At 46.5% G+C, this 18,480-nt stretch overlaps 1 protein-coding gene across 1 annotated transcript in view; it reads left to right on the top strand.

Moving 5' to 3' along the window:
• IGF2BP1 (insulin like growth factor 2 mRNA binding protein 1) overlaps positions 1–18,480 on the top strand; it is a 41,050-nt gene that overhangs the window by 4,750 nt on the left and 17,820 nt on the right. Inside the window, exons 3-4 of the mRNA XM_036999120.2 lie at positions 17,509–17,557; positions 18,086–18,137. Coding sequence (XP_036855015.1) covers positions 17,509–17,557; positions 18,086–18,137 — 101 coding nt within the window. The remainder of the gene's footprint in view (positions 1–17,508; positions 17,558–18,085; positions 18,138–18,480) is intronic.

Raw genomic sequence — 18,480 nt, 5'->3', positions numbered from 1 at the left:
TTTTCTGATTTTACAGTTTAATTTCCTAAAGTTAGCTTTAAAAATCTCTGAGGAGTATCCTGTAAATGGCAAAAATGTTATTATTTTTAAGAGACTTGCAGAGGCTCTAAAGAAATAATTGGATCACTAAATGTTTTCAAAACAAGCAAGAAAAAAGTTGCCTTCAGATATGGATTTGCCTTTAATGAAAATTGTTCTTAGGAACTAAAAATGAATTAGGGGGGTTAAGGAACCAGGGAAGTCTTTTTAAAAAACAAAAGGTGTAAAAAGTACTGGAGGGGGGAGGATTTTCAAGTGCTTTTACTTGAGTGGTTGCAGTTGAAAGGTACATTAGATAGATCTGTGTTCAACAAGTAATTTTAAAGTAGAAATAGTTTGACACTTTCAATAAAGTTTTCTTATTAATATTAGGTTAGGCTTTTTTTGCCTTTAAGTACATTTAGAAAAATGATTGATAAAATTTTCTGCACTGTTTGGAAGAAAGGTGGAAATCAGTTTACTCTCCCCATTTTGATTTCTACCTAGAAAGTAAATTTTACAAATTCATAAATTTTGTATTCTTCACTGCTAGAGAAATCCTTAACTCGTTATCACTTAGTGCTCAGTATTTCAAGATGACTTTTGTAAGGGCAGTGTATTGGCTATCCTGTGGAAGAGCTGTAGAATTCCAGAAGCCTTTAATTTCTGACCTAAAGTACAAAGATGAAAATTTACTCTAATGATTTCCCAGATGGGGAACTCTTGAATAAAGAATTGTAATTCTTATCACTAATTTATTCAAAGTATAGTTAACTTCCAAATGTAAAGTTTTAATGGCACAGCTTATGGTGGAAAAAGCAAAATATTCTTATAATTATATTTCAGAGATGGAAGTGCATGACATTAGCAATTGGAAGATTCTTGATTTAAAGGTTCTGAGCTTCTGATCTTTTTAAAAAAAAATTACAGATCTGGTTTAGTTGAGTGAAAAGGGGGAAACCAGCAAGTGTTATTTGTTGAAGTTAGGGATTTTGTGTTGAAGAGATATGTATAGGTTATACCTGTGTTGGTTTTTGGGTGAGGGGTAGTAGTGGTGGTGATGTCGTTAGGATAAATGTATGAACCAAAGGCGTCTGAAGAACAGACATTTTGCCAGCTGTTAGAATTTAAATTCAGTCGTGTTCGGCCCCCACTCTCTTAAAAGATTCTTAAAATGTGGCTAATGCTTTCCAGAAAGTGCAGCTTAGATTTTGGGATGGGAGTGTTAGGGTAAGAGAAAAGGGAAGGAAAAAAAAACAGCAGGGGAGACTGGAGAAATCAGAGGAGTTAGTCTTGTGCTGGAAATTCCAGACAGGGAAAAAAAGAGAGGTGGGGGTTGGGTGAGTTTCCCGCTTCCCTTTTAAAGAGAAGCGGCCGGAGGCGCACTGCGACCCGCGCGCGCGAGGGGGGCGATGCAGACACCGGGTTGGGAAGACGGGTGTGGTAGATTCGGCGAAGGGCAAGGCAGTTTTTACTTTCGGAGTTGCCTGCCTTCCCTTCCCTTTTTCAAAAAGCAGAGAAAGTCACGGCGGCGCTGGAGGCGCTTCCTGGAGAGTCCGCGCCGGCCCGGCTGCCCTAACGCTTCCCCGCCCAGCACCATCCTCAGCCCCGCATCCCTGCCCTCCCGGCTTGGGCCCCCGCCTTCTCCTTAGAAAGAGCCCCAGCCAAGGAGCATCCGCAGGCCCGGGCTCCGAGAAGGGCTTCCTTCCCTAGGGTCCCTGAGACCCTTAGTTCGAAGAGCCTCCAGGTCCCAAACATCGCCCACGTGGAGAGTTTCTCCTGCTGCACGGGGCAGACCTTCCCATTGGAAGGCAAAAACAGAACCAGTGGGTAAATCTGAAGATGAGAGAGAGGAGTGTGGGTGGCGAGAAAATGGAGGTGCATGTAGTTATTGCCCTCTCCAAGTAGCTGAGGCCCCTTGGCTATGGAGCGTAGAACTTGAGAGTGAGCAGTGTCAAATAATCTGTGATCCTTAGAAAAATGGACTGTCTCCATGTCCCAAAAGCTGAAACAATAACAAAGGTAGTAATAGTAACCATAGAGTCTGTGATAGATTTTATTCATGTTGTGAAGTAAAGACAGCAGGTCCAACAGTTGACCACTGGATAGCCTTTGAAGATTCTTCTCAGGGTCTCAGCCAGTGTTTGACTCCACATCAGTATAAAACTTGCACACCATTTCCACCTGTGCCCAGCACATTTCTTCTCCTTGCCTACTCCATTTTAATTGCCTGTCGAAAGAAAAGCAAGGTAAAGGTCTTTCAAAAGACATTTCACTCAAGAAAGTGTGTGCTCATCTGTTTATTGATCAAAGTTTGATTTGGCTAGAAAACGTGATAATCTAGGGGGAGCACCTGTTGTAACACAAACCCCTGCGAGGAGGCACTGCCAGCAGTGAGACTGGGAATGCCAGCAGCATTCCCCCTAATTTATTCTAGTAGCAGAACTTGGATATCCCCTCAGATTTTGTTCCAAGGAGGCTGTATAGCATTCAGTGGGTAGAAGGGGTTGTCCTAGTGTTGAACAAGCTGTTGTGAGACCTGCTTCTTACCTTGCAGTGAAATAGCTGAGGAATGAAGGAACAACAGGCTTGAATAAGCTTTCACCCTAAACACAGACACCTGAAATAAAACATGTGTTGATTATGTGTAAATTACAGGAGAAAAGTAGGTCGAGACCTCATTTTAATAATAGTTGGAGAAAACCTTATAGCAAAACACTGAAATGTGACTGTATACAGAGCAAACACCTCCGGAAATGCTGTCCTGTTGCCGAAGTCCACACGTCCAGGATTTGATGTTCTGGTATTGTGATAGAGTGTAGAGCATGACTAACTATCAGTACACTTGTGAATGAAAGAGCAAAAGGCTGGATGATTTTTAAAATGTTTGACCGGGTTGAGCAGGTATTTTCAAGACACCTGACAACACGTTTGGTTATTTACGCAAGTGGCATTTTGGTAGCCAAGGGCATTTAAGAGACCTGTCTGGATGGGTAGGAATTTTGCTCCTAGTTTAGGGGAAGAAAAAATCTAGAGAGGAGATAGCAGAAGTGGAGGTCCTCTCTTCATTTTCTCTTTTCCTCTCATGTCTGTTTCGTGGAGTCTAGTTGAAACTCTCAACATTTCTTTAGGAAAACAGGGTTAAGGGAAACTTCATTTTTGGTTCACTTTTAGTTAGTTTAAGTTAAACTAGACCTTCATCCAGATGTATTATTTATTATTGGCCATAGAAAATGGAAAATGTTAAGTTTGAGTGAAATTTGATAGGATAGTTTAGTTGATTGGATCAAATTAGAATCCTTAATAAAATAAGAGAAGTCAGAAATTAAAAAAAAACCCTTTTGTGTAAAGGCTGTCGGTGGGGTCTCAGTTCTTTCGCGGCAGCTAAGGGAGAACAGGACTCAGTCAGATTTCTTGAAGCTCAAGAAGAGGGAGGAATCTCTATTGGGCCAGAATCTCCTGACCCACCTTAGAATCCCCCTCAGCCCTCCATCCCAGTGTGGAGGAAAGGTGTCCGCAGGACAGCGCAGGGTTTAAAACCAACAGCTTGGGAGTGAGGCATCGACTGGGAAACTGGAAAGGTTATTTAACCCCCTGAAGCATCCATTTCTGTAACTAAACTGGTACTATTCCACATTCGCCATTGTTATTAATACTATTTGTTTCAGGAATACACCTCTCTGCCTTCTGTCTTTGGACAGTATGAGGTGGCTTGGGGCATGTCTAAGGCAGTAGGTAGGTAGGGTGTCTTAGTACATCTGTGAATATGGCATGTAGTTTATGTGGAACAGTGATGAATATTGAAGAGGATTATGTGTAGGGTGTCTGATAACCTGTATGCTGAAAGGAATAGTCACCTTTGGGAGAAGGAGGTGAAGCTCACCAAGGCAGGCCTCCAGATGGGTTAGATTTTGGACTCTACAACTATGTCTCCTGCCCAACCTCTCAGACAAAAGGCTTGGAGAGGTGTTGGAAGCACAGTGGAGAATGCTACTTGTCATTACCTCTTAGCGGGGAGTGTGCATGTATCTTATTATTGTTGATGCCCTGAACCTGGGCCAGGTTCCTAGCTGAAATTTCACTTTGGTGCTGCCATCAAAGGGGCATGTAGGGTTAGGGGCATTGGTGAGAGGGGAACCAGTCTAATTCTGCAAATGGGATAGGTGTAAAGGAATCAGGGTGAGTCCTTCCTCTCGGGAGTCTGAGGACGGTAGAGAGCTGCTTCTCCCATCTGGTGGGAGGGAGATAGGTATGTTTTTTGTCTTAATATTCTGCTCTAGGTTAAGCTAACAAAGTAGGCATTCAGGAACTGGGGATCCCCAGGTGCCCAGGAAGTGGCTGCATACATTGTTCTTCCTGTGCCCTTGAAGAGGGCAAAGCCACAGTGGCCTCACTCCTCCCCTGGACTGGAAACAGTTCCCAAAGATGGGCTCACAACTCCTGTCATGTCCACCCCTCTCTTCATCTCTTTTTGCTCAAAGGGTGCATACACATGCACACACCTACAGCCCCCTTTTGACTTCTTAGTCCAGGCAATGAGGCTTGAACCTTTTCTTAGTGGGGTTGGCTGGGCGTGAGGGGAAGCAGGGGGAAGGGCTTCCATCCTGATGTGGTTTTTGGCCATTTAATAGGCTTGTGACTTTAATAAGTTACTATAAAGGGTTTTACAATTAGTTTATGCAGAATAATGTGTGTGGTGTCTTTTCTGGAGTGGCATCTGGGATTGCTTGGGGCTTGTCAACTTTCCATTAGGTAGTCTGAGGAGGAGAAAATGAGGAGAGACGTCTGTTGGGTGGAGTAAACTTTTCGAGGATATCCAGTGTTAGAAATATTTACTCTGCTTCCTTCTCCAGGTCTGTAAGTTGCTTGGGAGGAGAAGTCCACCTGTAATAGAGATCAGTTGCTTTGGCAGGGTTTGGAGACAGAACCCAAAATTAAAGGGCAAAAATGATCCTTCATAGAGGCTGTTGGTGGCTGTGGCCAGTGTGCTCTGAGCAAGGGTGAGACGAAGGAAGAGATAGCAGGGTTCAGAATATTTTCTGCACTCTTTGAGACAGGGTCCACTCCGGCAACTTTATTCAGTGTAAAAGAAGGGGAAATGTAGCTGACTGAAGTTTTTACCTAGAGGGTTTTCCTCCCCATGTTAATACCATAGGATTCAGAGCTGCCCCCTCCACCTTTTTAGAATAGGGAATAGTGATACCTGTCCAGAATAAGCTGGGGGTAGGCAGGGGTGGAATACTATGATCTTCACAAACCTCATGTATCTCTTGAGATAATCTTTCTTTTACTTTCCTACCCTCACCATTCGCTGAATGAGTAGTTTCCTTTATGAACTTCTAACCTGAGGACGAATGCCGCCTTCTAGCTCAGGCTCCTTTGCTCTCTTCAAACATCTCTGGTCAGCAACTTTAGCCTGGGTGTGTGTGTGTGTCTGTGTTTTTCTGTGTCTTTGCCACTCATTCATTCATCATTTCTTTTGTGGGTAAAAGGAAATTTAAAAAATTTACAACTCATTCCATGTAAGAAAATACTTTAACAATACGGGGTGGATTTTTGTGCATACTCCTGTATTGCTGCAGAGATTGGTACCTCGAATAGTGTATTCATTCCTTCTTGCACATGTGTGCATGCATGCACTTAAATTTATGCAGAGTCTGCTATTGCATGGCTTACTGTCTGTCAGGTACTAGAAATAGAATGAACAAATGAAAGACTGGTTTTAGAGTGGAGGTGGAATGAAATATAATTCATCAAATAATTTTTCTCCAGGAGCGTTTAGATTTTTCACTTTACCCTTGGTATTAAAAAAAATGAAATAAGGAACTTAAATTCTAATTAAAAATTAAAATAATTTAAAACTAACACTTTAAAATTTATGTGGTAAAGTACACATAAAATTTGCCATCACAGCCATTTTTAAGTGCGTTTCAGTGGCGTTCAGAATATTCACATTGTTGTGCAACCTTCCATTCATCTCTAGAACTCTTTTACTCTTGCAGGACTGAAACTGTACCCGGTAAATAACCCTGATCCCCCATTTCCATTCCGTCCAGTCATATTTAAACCATTGTCAGGATTGCTTTTCTCTTCATAGTGGTCACCTCGTCATCCTATGTAACATGGGAGTCTTTGCCTGATTCCACTCCTGAATTAAATATGTACTTATTGGGTTTTTATCATTATGGGGTCTGGGTCAGGGTGGGGAAGGGAGACAGGTTGAGAAAGGGAGCCACCCACACAAAGGAGGTACAAACCTGTGTCCTCCAGCATTTTCACTTTAGATCCAGAGAAAGCTGTGGGATGGCAGAGGCTGAGATTGTACTCAAATGGGAGGCACATGGCCTTAATAACTAAAATAGAAGAGGGAGGCTTTGAGTGAGCTAAACTGTGTTTTGGAGGATAGGCAGAAAAAATGGGAGTGGATTAAGGAGAGTGACAGGAAGAGGTTTGGACACTTCATGCAGACATGGCGGATGGCATTCCAGTGGGGAGAGGCCCTCAGGTAGGTAGGGCAGATAACCCTTATTTCCCTTTTTGGGCATCTTTACCTCACAGCTCTGTGCAAAGAGTTGTGGGACAAAAGATGAGTTCCATCTACAATTACAGGGAGCATTTATTGAGTGTCTGCTAAGCTAGGCATTGTTTTTTTTTATTTTTAACTTTTTTTTATTAAAGTAACATTGATATACAATCTTACAAAGGTTTCATATGAACAATATTGTGGTTTCAACATTCACCCATATTATCAAGTCCTCACCCCCCCTCCCCACTGCAGTCACTATCAGAGTAGTAAGACGCTATAGTCATTACTTCTCAGTTAAGCTAGGCATTATTACTTCACCAAATCCTTCTGAAAACCCTGCAGGTAGTATTATTTCCATTCTACAGAAGCTGAAGCACTGAGCCAGGGTCACATCTTGAATTAAGTAGTAGTTGGGGATTCAAACCTCTTCCTACTTCCCAGGCTTAGCTCTCTTTAAAGGTGGGAACAGGTGATCCTTTAACACTCAGGGAAGTTGAGTCTTGAGCTTTTCTAGGGGGAAAAGCATAGGGATAACAAAAACATGCCCAACATGAATTCCTCCCTGCTCTGAGCCACCTCCTCCCCTAGGCGTCATGCACTGAGCTGCGCTCTTATCCTTGGGATCTTCAGGCAATCCTGAGTGGTTGAGAAAAGTGAGGAAATTCTCCCCTTGCCTAGGGACCTAAGACAGGAAATGGGAATGCTGCTCCTGTGCTGAAAAACCCATGGAGAGAAGGAACTGAACCAAGTGGAGAATTTGAGTGGGATTAGAAATATCAGTTTCAGTTTGCCCTTTGCCTCAGAAGTCTCGCCTGTGGGACCAGAGGTCAGTATATTTTCTTGGGGCTCGTTTCCTCATCTAAAACCTCTCCATCTCCAGAAACTCCATGAAATAAGCTGGGGGTTAGGTATTTTGAGTTCCTAAGAGCCTACATCTGGCATTCTGGTAACACTAGGGCAGGAGGAGCCTTTGGTTGATTCTGCCTCCCCACTCCCTTCCTTTTGTTGGGTTCAACCCTGGGGGAAAATAGAGGGGGAAGGGCAGGGATTGAGATGCTTCCCCTCCCACTCCCCTCCTCCTAGCAGGAAGGGACAAAGAGTTGACCTTTGTTACATGCCTACTGAATCACAATTCATAGTTCATATCTGTTTTTGAGCAAGAACCCAGTTCCCTTTTCTTCCCTGACAAGCAGGAGCAGGTTTCGTAGTGTAGTGACACTTGCTGGCCAGTGTCACCTTGGGCTAGTCACTTAACCTCTGAGCCTGTTTTTGTGAACTGCAGAATGGAAATAAAGACGTTCTCAATCTCCTGTGGTTGCTTGGAGGCTCAAATCAATGTCTTGCCCCAGTGTTCTAGGTTCATAGCAGAGTGTGGGTGTAAAGTACCTTCTAAAGTGCCATGCAAATATGAGTTATTAAGTTTATCATTAATTAACACCCCAAGAGAGCAGACTAAGAAGGCCGTTCTCACCCACTGACAAACGCCCTGCTCTGTATGGGGCGGGGAGTGGTGACTCCTCTAACTTTTATGTAGTGGCTCCCAGAACGCCCTGGGAAGAAGGTCTTTTCTCCCCCGCCCGGAAGGCCCCTTCCCACCGGGTCCCCATCCCGGCCCATCCCACCCCACTTCAGGCCTCAGTTCCTGCCTTCTCAGTGGGAGGCCTCCCTGCCGGTCCTGCCTCCTCCCGCAGCCCAGCCGAGGTCTCTAAGGAATGCCGCCTCCCGGGCCATTTTCTCCCCTCCAGCTTCTGCGGCCCCACTTCCAGCCCCTTCCCCCAGCCGCTTCCCACTTAAATGCTTGCAGGCGGGAAGCCCCTCCCCCACAGGACCACCTCAGTCACAGCCCTGACCACAGGGAGGTCGGGTCTGGACTTAGTAAAGGACTCCAGAGGGGGAGCCTGCCCCTCGCTGGCTGCCTGGCTCGCTGATGGGGTCGGGTTTCGGCCGGTCGCTCTGGAGAGAGAGAGAGACAAAGGGCAAAGTCCCGTCCCCACCCCCACCCGACAGTCCCCGGCGCGTGTCCCCTCCCCCTCCGGGCCCTGCGCTGGTAGCCGAGGGCCGCCTGGGTCGGACCGGCGTGGAGCGAGTCGGGGTCCCTAGGGGGTTCTGGCGGCCGCGCGTGCTAGACTGCCTAGATCCGCTAGAGAGGGAGCCCCGCCCCGGGGGACATCCTGTCCCCCTCCTCGTGCTCTGCTCGGCCCACCCAGCGACCGGGGTGGGACGGTGAGTGCCCAGCTTTCCCTGGGTTAGGTGAGAGCGGCTGGGGGAAGGGGCCGGCTCACGTGGGGCACAGGCGTTGGCCTCTCAGCTGCTCAGACCTCCTCAGTTGCCGGTTCATCAGGACTCCCCGCCTCCCCCCCAGCTGCTGCCAGCCCTCTCCCCACCCTCAGCTGCTGCCGCCCTTCCCAAGCACCTCTTTCTCCTCAGTTGCCCTGCTTGCTCCGGCTTTCCACGTCCTCCGCAGTGAAAAGCTGTGCACGACACCCTTGGTCTCCTCAGCCAATAGTAGAGACCTTGCCCCGTGCAGAATTCTGGCCAAGGGTGGCTGAGAATCGAGGCTGAGCTCCAGGGCAGAATACCTGCACTGGGGAGAAAGACCTGTACAGAGAGGGCATTTTGCTACCCGCCCAAGCCAGGGCAGAACTCAAGCTGTATATCCCTGTCAGAGGAGAGTTGTTCTGGTTAAGAACCACCCGCTAGGAAGAAACAAACAGCAGTTTCCTGAACTTTCTGACCACCAACAGGTTCTTTGTTGGCAAGGTGGGAGAGAGTGCATCTCTAGAGTTTATTACTTTCATGTTGGAGGGACACAATTAGAGCTCCTTTCTACTAAGAGAATAAATTATTTAAAAAATGTATACTGGGGTACATTCTTAACCCTCGCTGGGGGGACACTAACAATTCCAAGCAGTAGTCTAATTCCTGTAGGGTCTTTTTTATCAGTGTGGCATTGTGAATGGCAGGAGACTGATTTCTCTTGAGCCTGGTCTAGATTCCTTTTCCTTTATCGTGAGTGTTCCCGCTCAAAGTCCCAGTCTTGATCTGGTCTTTCCAAGCTCATCATTCCTTCCTGAGGGACTCAGCTTTGTGTTTCTGAGGCATGTCCCCTGATACTTTCACTGAGCAACAGGTCCATCCTCAGCCAGTTTTCTGGGCCCCAGAGGACCAGACCTTTTGGCTCTGAGCATCAGTCTTCTGCAGCTCACAACTTCCTGGAGAGATGCTAACATCTCCACTGTGGGGGGTAAGGGCTAAACTAGCATCTCTGGTGAGGGTGGAGCAGGAAAAGGTTTTTCTAGCCTTCCTCCCCCTCTTCTTCTGTCAGAGCATGTGAGCCTTCCCCACACCTAGACAAGATCCTGAAAGCACTTCTTACTGCCAGCCGGAGAAGGATGGTGAGCAACATGCCCCATGGTTAACTGCTTACCCACCCCATCACTGCTGCCACCAGGAAGGACACACCGCGCACACTGGGTCACCTCTTTATCATTTGTCCCTGCACGTGAGCTTTATTCTCATGGTTTCTTCTCCACTACACCCTATACCCACATTCTCCTCCCACTTCCCATTGTGGGAACTCCTGCTCCAGGAACCACCCAGGTAAAAGCAGGTTTCTAGGCAGAGAGCAAGGTGAGGGGGAGAGGCAGTTGGCCCAGGCTGACTTGGAATGTGTATGGGAAGAGCTCTGCTGTCTCAGCTTCTGTTTTGGCTTCATCTAGCACTGTCCAAATGGGCAAGAAAAAAATGTGGGCTCTCTTGTCAAACCGTTTATTTCAAATATGAGGGAATTGAATGAAATATTCCTCCTAAGGCTTGCTTGCTAACATCAGTTAGCACCTTCCCACTCCTGCCACACCTTTGCTTCTTGCATACCCCTGGACCTCAGTGGAATTTTGTGAGAGGAGGATTCCTGGTGACTATCCTTTTACCCTGTTAACAAATTCTGACAGTCATCCAGCCATATTGTAGTTAGCTCTCCTGCAAGTTAATTCCTGTGCCCAAATTAGAGCTGCATTCAGTAAAAGCCAGTTGGCACTCACTTAGCCATACAGAATATGGGCATTTTTCCTGCTGCTGACATCAGGGCTATACAAGCTTCTGCTGTGTTAACACTTGTCAGAAAGAAAGCATCTAGGGAGGAGAGCTGAGTTCTAGTCTTACCTCAAAGTTGCTAACTCCTTTTAAGGAGCTTCAATTTCTCCATCCATAAAATAAGGGTAACTCTTCAAGCACCCTGTCAGGCTTTTGAGAGGCCTACTTACCCCTTTTCCACCTCATTGTGTGAATCTGATTTCGTTAATGTGTGAATTTCCTTCAGCTGGAACTTTGTGTATGTGTGTTTGGTATGTGTGTGTCTGTCTGTCCTTGATCACGTAAGAAACCTAGTGAACCCTCCTTCCCTGACATCATGTAGGTCAGGAGCATAATAAACCCAGGGTATAAGTGTCTTTCAAAGAAGGGATAGGGTTCATTCCAAGTCTATCCTGGAGACTGGCTTTTCCTTTCTGTTTGTCTCCAACATTAGCATAGGAGTCAGAGCACATGTGGCACAGTGCATGTGTGCCACCTACGTTTAAAATTTTGACCATGTAGGGGAGTACAGATAAACTCCAGTGGTGTCTCTGCCTTCCAGGCCCTCCATACAACCTGGCATTCTTTATGTTGTGGTCACTGCTCTGTCTGGTCCTGCACCTTGCAGTAGGTCAGTGTTTTCCTTTCCAGCTTCTGCCCTGCCCATCAGCCTGCCTGCCCGCCTGCCCTGCCTCTGAATCGGCCTGGCACAGAGCCCTGGGCATTGGGCCAGCTTCTCCTCCCCTCTCCAGCCCCACCTCCTTTCTCAGCTACTGCCATGCCTGGAGCGTGCCGGGTCCGCCCCTTTTCAGAAGAGTTCCTGGACAATTTTTTTATTGTCCACCCTGTAGGGATAAGGAGGCAGGGTGGGGAGGAAGGACTAGGTCAGTGGTGATCTTACGGGAAAGGAAGAGGTTGACACTTGAGGACGTCTTTATGCGTGCCTTCCAGCTGGGCAAGACAACTGGGAGGAGAGCCAGCTTTGGCAGGGCACTGCTCCTATGTCAGCTGCATGGGATTCTCTTGTTGAGGAGTCAGCAGGACCACCCACTCCTGAAGGGATCCAGTGGACAGCCCTCTTCTACCTTCAGTTACTCATTTGTTCTCTTCTCCCATCCCAAACCAAAACTAGAGTCCCCACTGGACTATTAACTCCATGAGCGCAAACCTCCTGTCTTTACTCCTTGCCCTGTGCTCTCACAGCGCTATCTGATAGAAATGCAGTGGCAGCCACGTATGTAAGTGTAAAGTTTTACACTTAGAGCCCATCTCAATTCAGATGCAGAATTTTTATTGGAAACATTTGTCTGTTTATACTTCGTAAAATCTGCAGAAGAAAAAGTTTATATAATAAACACTTCAGTAAAAAATTGAGTTCCTCAGTAGCATTTCAAGTGTTCGATAGCTGCACATGAAGTGGCTATTGTAGTGTGGGGAGCACATGCCAGTGCAGAGCGGGTACCAAGACACTGAAACGAATGGCCCCAGCTGGACCACAGGAACCTTGAGGAGAGATGGGGTGGTGAGCTTCTTGATCGCTATTAACATTTTAAGTGAGCTCGGTGTCTGCAGGTTTGAACATCTTTGCTTACCCCTTTCCAACATCTGATAACTTGAATGCCATCCCCAGTCAAGCTTAGCTTCTGATTTCTTTGCCCTAGTTTCTTCCCAGCTTTTTGAGGAGATGCCTGCAGACTTGAGTCAAGACCTGCATATCACTGGGGGGTAGTTAAATGTGTGGATTTGTGGAGAGGTGTTAACTTTGGGTATGGATGGATTCCAGATTTGGAGTTGTGGACGGATTCCAAAGTCTAACTCCTGAAATCTTGAAATTGTGTGCAAAGTATTTATATTTGTTGTCTCCATTCTTAATGGGAACCAAGTCTCCAAAAAAAGGTTAAGATCATTTAGACCATGAGGGCACATAAAATCCCTCAAATTAAAGTGTTTCCCTATAGGTAGACAGGACTGATGCCTGTCCAGGGACACCTGACCCTGTAAAATAACTAATCCTAGTCCTTGTTTCCCAGATGAGAGAAACTGAGGTCCGACGAGCCTAAGGCCAGATTGCCCAAGACCACATGGCCCCCTAGTCAGAGAAGCACAGCCTGGGGGGGAGGGGAGGGGAAGAGGGGAAGGATCCTAGTAAGGTCAGGCTTTAATCAGAGTTGTCTGTGCAGATGAAAGTTCAGGTTTGATACATGGTAGGGGCCTCTGGGGATTGGGGTTCCAAACTTGAAGATTGCCCTAACCTGGCTGTTTCCCTCCTCACTTCCTCCCTCCCTACCTTCCACTGGCTTGCCCCACCCTGGTGTAAAGGAACTCCTCCCTCTAGCAGTGGTGAAGTCATCTACCTGGTGGAAGATGGGACCTTCCCCTCTGGGCATGGGGGTGAAAGGGAAGGAGCACGTTTGCAGAGGATTAGAGGCACTCCCTGGACTGGGCAGTTTCTGTCCCCCTCCAGGGAAGCCCCATTCTGAGAAAAGGGTCCCATTTATGCACCTCTCCACTGGACCCCAGACGTATACTCCCTGCCCTCCAGCAGGGTCCTCACCAAGGCCTGCATTTTTGCCTTTAAAACATTTGGAAAGCATTATTAGTTTAGACCGATTAATTTGGAAGTTGCAGTGACTTCAAAACTGGATGAGCTAGAATAACATTTTTTTTTTCTTTTTTGAAAAAGAACCTTTTTGTTACAGGAAAAAAAAGAGAATTGTGTAATAAATCCATGTACCCATCACCTCCTAGTTTTAAAAATTACCAACTCATCATTACTCTGTTTTCTCAACCCTGATTATTTTGAAAGAAAGCTTACATACATCATTTATCTGTAGTTATTTCAGTATCTACTTCTAAAATATAAGAACTTAAAAAATGACTTCTTAAAAATTAACATTTATTTTACCGAATATCTAGTCAATGTTCAATATGCCATAGATTCGCTTTGCAACTAGGTTTGGAAATCTGTGCTGGAGAGAGAAGTTACTAGCCTAAGGAATTACAGGTGGGGTGTTTTGAATTACTGATGAGCAGCGCCCACTCATCAGGCCCACTGTTCGCTATGTCGTATAAAGTGAATGTATTTGTCCTCTAGCCTAAATGGACTGTACTTTGGCAAAGGCTGTTTGTCACCTTTCTGCCATCAAAAGGCAGCCTGTGGGACAGTGCAAAGAGGCTGGAGTCACGGGCTTTACATTGAACTCCTGGCTCTGGCCCATAGTCGCCAGTTGTCGTGTGACTTGGCAGGGATACTTAATCTCCCAAACTCAGGGCCCTGGTATGTAACACAGAGCCTTCGATATCCTCGTGTGTAGTGGGAGACATATAGGAGGTCCTGATCTCAGAGCCTGGCATCTGGTATGCATACCTCAAATGTCATTCCCTTTCCTAATTGACCTCTTTTCCTTCTCATGAGGTCTAAGTCAGTGATGCTCTTCTGAAAAGGTGAAATTAGGATGAGTACTTACTGCCCAGGGAGAACTCCCAACTATGTCCCCTTCCTGTACTTCCTTCTCTTTGTTTCCTACCTAACTCCTTGTGCTGTAGTATTGACCTCTCCACCGGAATCTCCCAGGGGTTTGAGAAGAGTAGTCATTGTGGTTTTGTGGCCTGCATGACCCCTATGTGTCCCTTGCAGCTTTGGAGAGATAGGTGGTTGCTCTGTATTTGGGGAGCTTCCCCAGGGCCTGGTTACTGCCCTGCAGGCTGGGGCAGGCAGAGGTCAGAAGCCACAGGATGTTGGCACCCAGGGAAATAAGTAGGCTGGGGTCATCATTGCCTTTGTTGCCAGAGGCTAGTGGCTTCCTTCTTTCACTCAACAGGTGTATCAGCTGTGGGGTAAGTAGGTGATTGTTTATGAACCTCTGGGAGTTCTCTTGCCTTTGGGAACAAAGGATGTTGAGGTTTAGGCATGGCAGGCTCTGCTCAGACTATAGTGCCCTATTACCTGTATGGTAAAGGAACTACTCAACCCTAGAGGAGGCTGATCCGCTGGAGTGCTGGAGTGGGTTCCTGGGCCAGACCAGGACCCTTTATTTGTCATGGGAAGGTTGGGGGGGAAGGGAGTGGACCTCTAATCAGTGCTATTTCCTACTGTTTTCCCTGGCAGTGCAAGAGTAAGCGTTTTCAAGACTGTTACCATCTTATGGAGTGCTCCTTGTCAGTGCTGCTGCCTGGTTCTTCCTGTGCTTGTCTGCACACCTGCAGGCTCCTAAGGACTGGGGCAGGGATTGAGTGCTTACTGCTTACTCCAAGGCAGGCACCCTGACTCACGTGCCTTACCTGTTGAGCGCCTCACAAAAGCCATATCAATTTTCCACAGGAGGAAACTAAGGCACAGAGCAAGTAACCAGCCAGGGTGCTCTTAGCTTCCATCTGGACTTCCCAAGCCCTCAGCACACTGCCCTAGGCCAGCCTGTGCTGGCCTTCCATAGTGCGTGGCATGAGTGAGTTCCCCAGGGGTTTCTGGGGAAGGGAGTACTGTGTATAGTTTCCAGCATTGCCCCTTGTGCTTTGACTTGACAGACATTAGCACCGTATTTAATAAAAACCCAGCCAAGGGCTTAAAAGAGAAAGGTTCTTCGAGGCCCAATGTGTCTTTTTTACGTGGTTTTGGGGCTTTGCTGAAAGGTTTAGAGGGGCCTGAAGTGGGCTGGCCTGGGTTCCCAAGGTTGGGTGTGCCCTAGAGGGGTGAGTGTCTCTGCCTGTTGGGGGTTGGGGAGATCTGCCAGGATGTCTTTTATTTCATTGGTTTTGTGGCCCTGCCTTCCTCCCCCCCCCTCCTCCTGAAACATTCCAGACATTCCAGACGGTCATTGCTTTCAGGATATGGATTAACCTCCCAAACTGAGATTTGATTTCACCACCCCATCTCCTTCCCAACTCCTCCTTGCCCTAAAAAAAAGCCTCTAAAACAGAGTTGGAAGAAGGAGGGTATTTTTGATCTTTGACCTGAGATTATACCAAGGGACCACCTTGAAAGATCAAGGGCTTTTCAAACTGACCACCTGCACAGAAATTGCTGTAGGTCTTTCTTGTCTGAACTCCAAGGCAGCAGCAGCCCCCAGCATTCTCCACCTGCCCTCCATCCGGGAGAGCTGGATTGAGGGAGCCCCACCCTCAGCTTGGGTGACCGAGTTACTGGCTTCTAGCTAGTGTTCTCAACTTTCCAGTGCTGTGATAGTCTTGTTTCTCCAACAGTTACTCTGATTGTGAGGGTTCCTGCATTTTCTCTGCTTATTTGTCATAAAGTGAGCTGTGTGGGAAATCCCTCCCAAAGGCAGATGACATGGGGCTCCCTTTTGGCCAGTGATTTCACCACAAGGTGGCGCCTGGTATCGGATCCATGGCTCCTGGAACGAGACTCGTTTCTGATCCTTTAGTCTTTTGTCCTGTAATAATATGACATCCTTAGTTCAGGTTCATGAACCAGTCGGAGTAGAAAGCCATACACTGGTTCTTTAACACTCCTTTCCCCCTCAGTTATTTCATCCCAGGAGGAGATTTCCTTAATGTATATCACTGATGAAGACTCAAAGTCCCAGACCTAGAAGGGGGATCATGGAGTTCATTTTACAGCCGAAGACATTTGAGGTCACGGGATGAAGTGAGTGAGCTGGCTCAGGGCAGAGCCAGGATGGATGTGTTTGCACTTAGAACTCAGTTACCATCCCTTCTCATGCTCCCATGTGTATTCAGCACCCCTTCCCCTCTAGCTTGGCAAGAGCTGTCATGGGGCTCATTGTATAACATAAAGCAATAGAGGCCTGAAACTTTAAGTGTTTTAGTAAGACAGAACACCCAACCAGGGGCAGTTTAAGAGCTAGAATTTAATTTTCTTGCTTCTTAGCTCAGTTTTCCCTCTTGCCAGTAGAAATACCACATCCCTAAACTAAGAGTTTGTGATCAAGGGTATGCAAAAACATAAATGACAATTGACCAACATGGATCAAGTCAGTTGCAGTGTTTTAAGCCTAGGGATTGGGGTATTGATTGGGGTGGTGAGCAGTTAATTGCCTTGGGAGCCTTGCTTAGGGAAAATTACATTTTTAAGAGGCATTTGAAGCATGGTAGGAGAGGGTGTAGTAAACTGGGAGGAGGGAAGGTGGCAGCCCTGATGCTGGTTTGTGTGTGTGAAGTACTTCCACCTTATTCACATAGGCGTCTATTATTACACTTTAAGTACTTACTCCAAAGCCTTTTGCTAAGCTCTTTATATTATTATCTAACACACCTTATACCACCGTTGAGTAGGTATTATCCCTGATTTACAAAGGAGGAAACTGAACCTCAAAGAAGTTAAATAACCTTTGTAAGATCAGTGTTATTAAGTGGAGCACAGATTTAAATCCATATCTGTACAAAGCACTTAACTGCTGTGCCATTATCCTGCTGTAAATTGTTTGCACATATGTCCTCCTGTAATAAATTGTGAGCACCTTGAGGCCAGGTACTTTGTTTTGTTTATTGCTGTGTGACCCCAGCGTGTAGAATAAAGTTCAGTATGAAGTAGGCACCAATTCAGTAGGTATTAGGTTAATGAAACAAAGTATGTAGCTTTGTTTCCTAGTGTATGAAACACAGTGAGTGGTAATTAAGATAGTTACTGAATAAAAGAACTAGCGAAAAGAAACCCCAGTAGGGAGATGTGATTTTTAGGGAATTATGTTACCCTTGGGCTCAGGGCATCTAAGGTTCAGATATTTTTTGCTCTCTAAAGTGAGGCATACTTACACTAGACCTCCATACCCAGTAGATATCATTCTTAGACTCCAAGACTTTGCTGTTGAGCAAAAGGTGGGAAGATCAAGACTGGGACAAGAATTAAAAACTGCAAGGTCATAGGCCCCTAAGATATCCAGAGCTGCCACTAATCCTGTTCCCTTTCATTTCAGGAGTCGGAAAATTCAGATCCGAAATATTCCACCTCAGCTTCGATGGGAAGTAAGTGACTGGGGGAAACTCAGTGGTACAGGGTAGTGGAGACTGCAAAGGAAGTCTGGATCACTTGAGTTGGCAGAAATGACTAGGAAGGTCCCCTGGTGGTTAGGGTCGGCCAGTGCTGAGGGGAGGCTGGTGGGTCCTCATTCTTAACCCATGACAACTAGTGTTAGGCTTTTGGACTCCTCCTCTGGTGAGAGGCAATAGGGAGGTGGGAAGGGTGTTCCCTGAGCCTCAAGTGATGGCAGAAGTTGATTTAGTGACCCAGGTGGTCCAGTTCTACTTGCAAAAAGGCCCTTAAATAAATGTCTTTTTGAGCTCAAGTACATTTCTGCAAAGATACCCTAACATTTTACCACTAGCATTTGCCCTTTCTGGGTCACTAACTAAACCACGAATAATGCTCAGTCCCCACCAAAGGCTCTACCTGTGGCTCTGTGCCTTGGGGTGAGGGGAGTCCAGTGGCTGGCTGGCTTTGTGACAGTTTCTGGGGTGCTCAGAGTAGCCTTCCTCCCTTCTCCCTGCTCCTAGGTACTAGACAGCCTACTTGCTCAGTACGGTACAGTGGAGAACTGCGAGCAAGGTAAGTGGGCAGAGACGGTGGGGTGGGAGTTGGGGAGGGGGTTGTAGGGGATCTGTTTTGGCTCGCTTTCTATTACCAAATCTCTCTGGCATAGCAAGAGAAGACAATGTGGTCTGACGGAAGAAACACTGGTCTGGGGACCTGGACGTGTGCTACCAGCTTTGGCTGTGCTGCCCATCTCTGGAAAAGGTTTCTCCTATTTAATGAGAGACTCAAAGTCACTCATTCCTAACCTGGGGAGCCCAGGCTCCTAGGTGTTCAGCCAAGGTAGAGGTAAAGGTTCCAAGATTTTAGAAATAGTTTAAAATTGGAAATTGAGTATTCAGCCTGAGTAACTCTGTAG

Source organism: Manis javanica, chromosome 4 (genome assembly GCF_040802235.1).
Source record: "Manis javanica isolate MJ-LG chromosome 4, MJ_LKY, whole genome shotgun sequence".
In the NCBI taxonomy this organism is placed as follows: Eukaryota; Metazoa; Chordata; class Mammalia; order Pholidota; family Manidae; genus Manis; species Manis javanica.
This window is presented reverse-complemented; position numbering and strand designations above follow the sequence as displayed.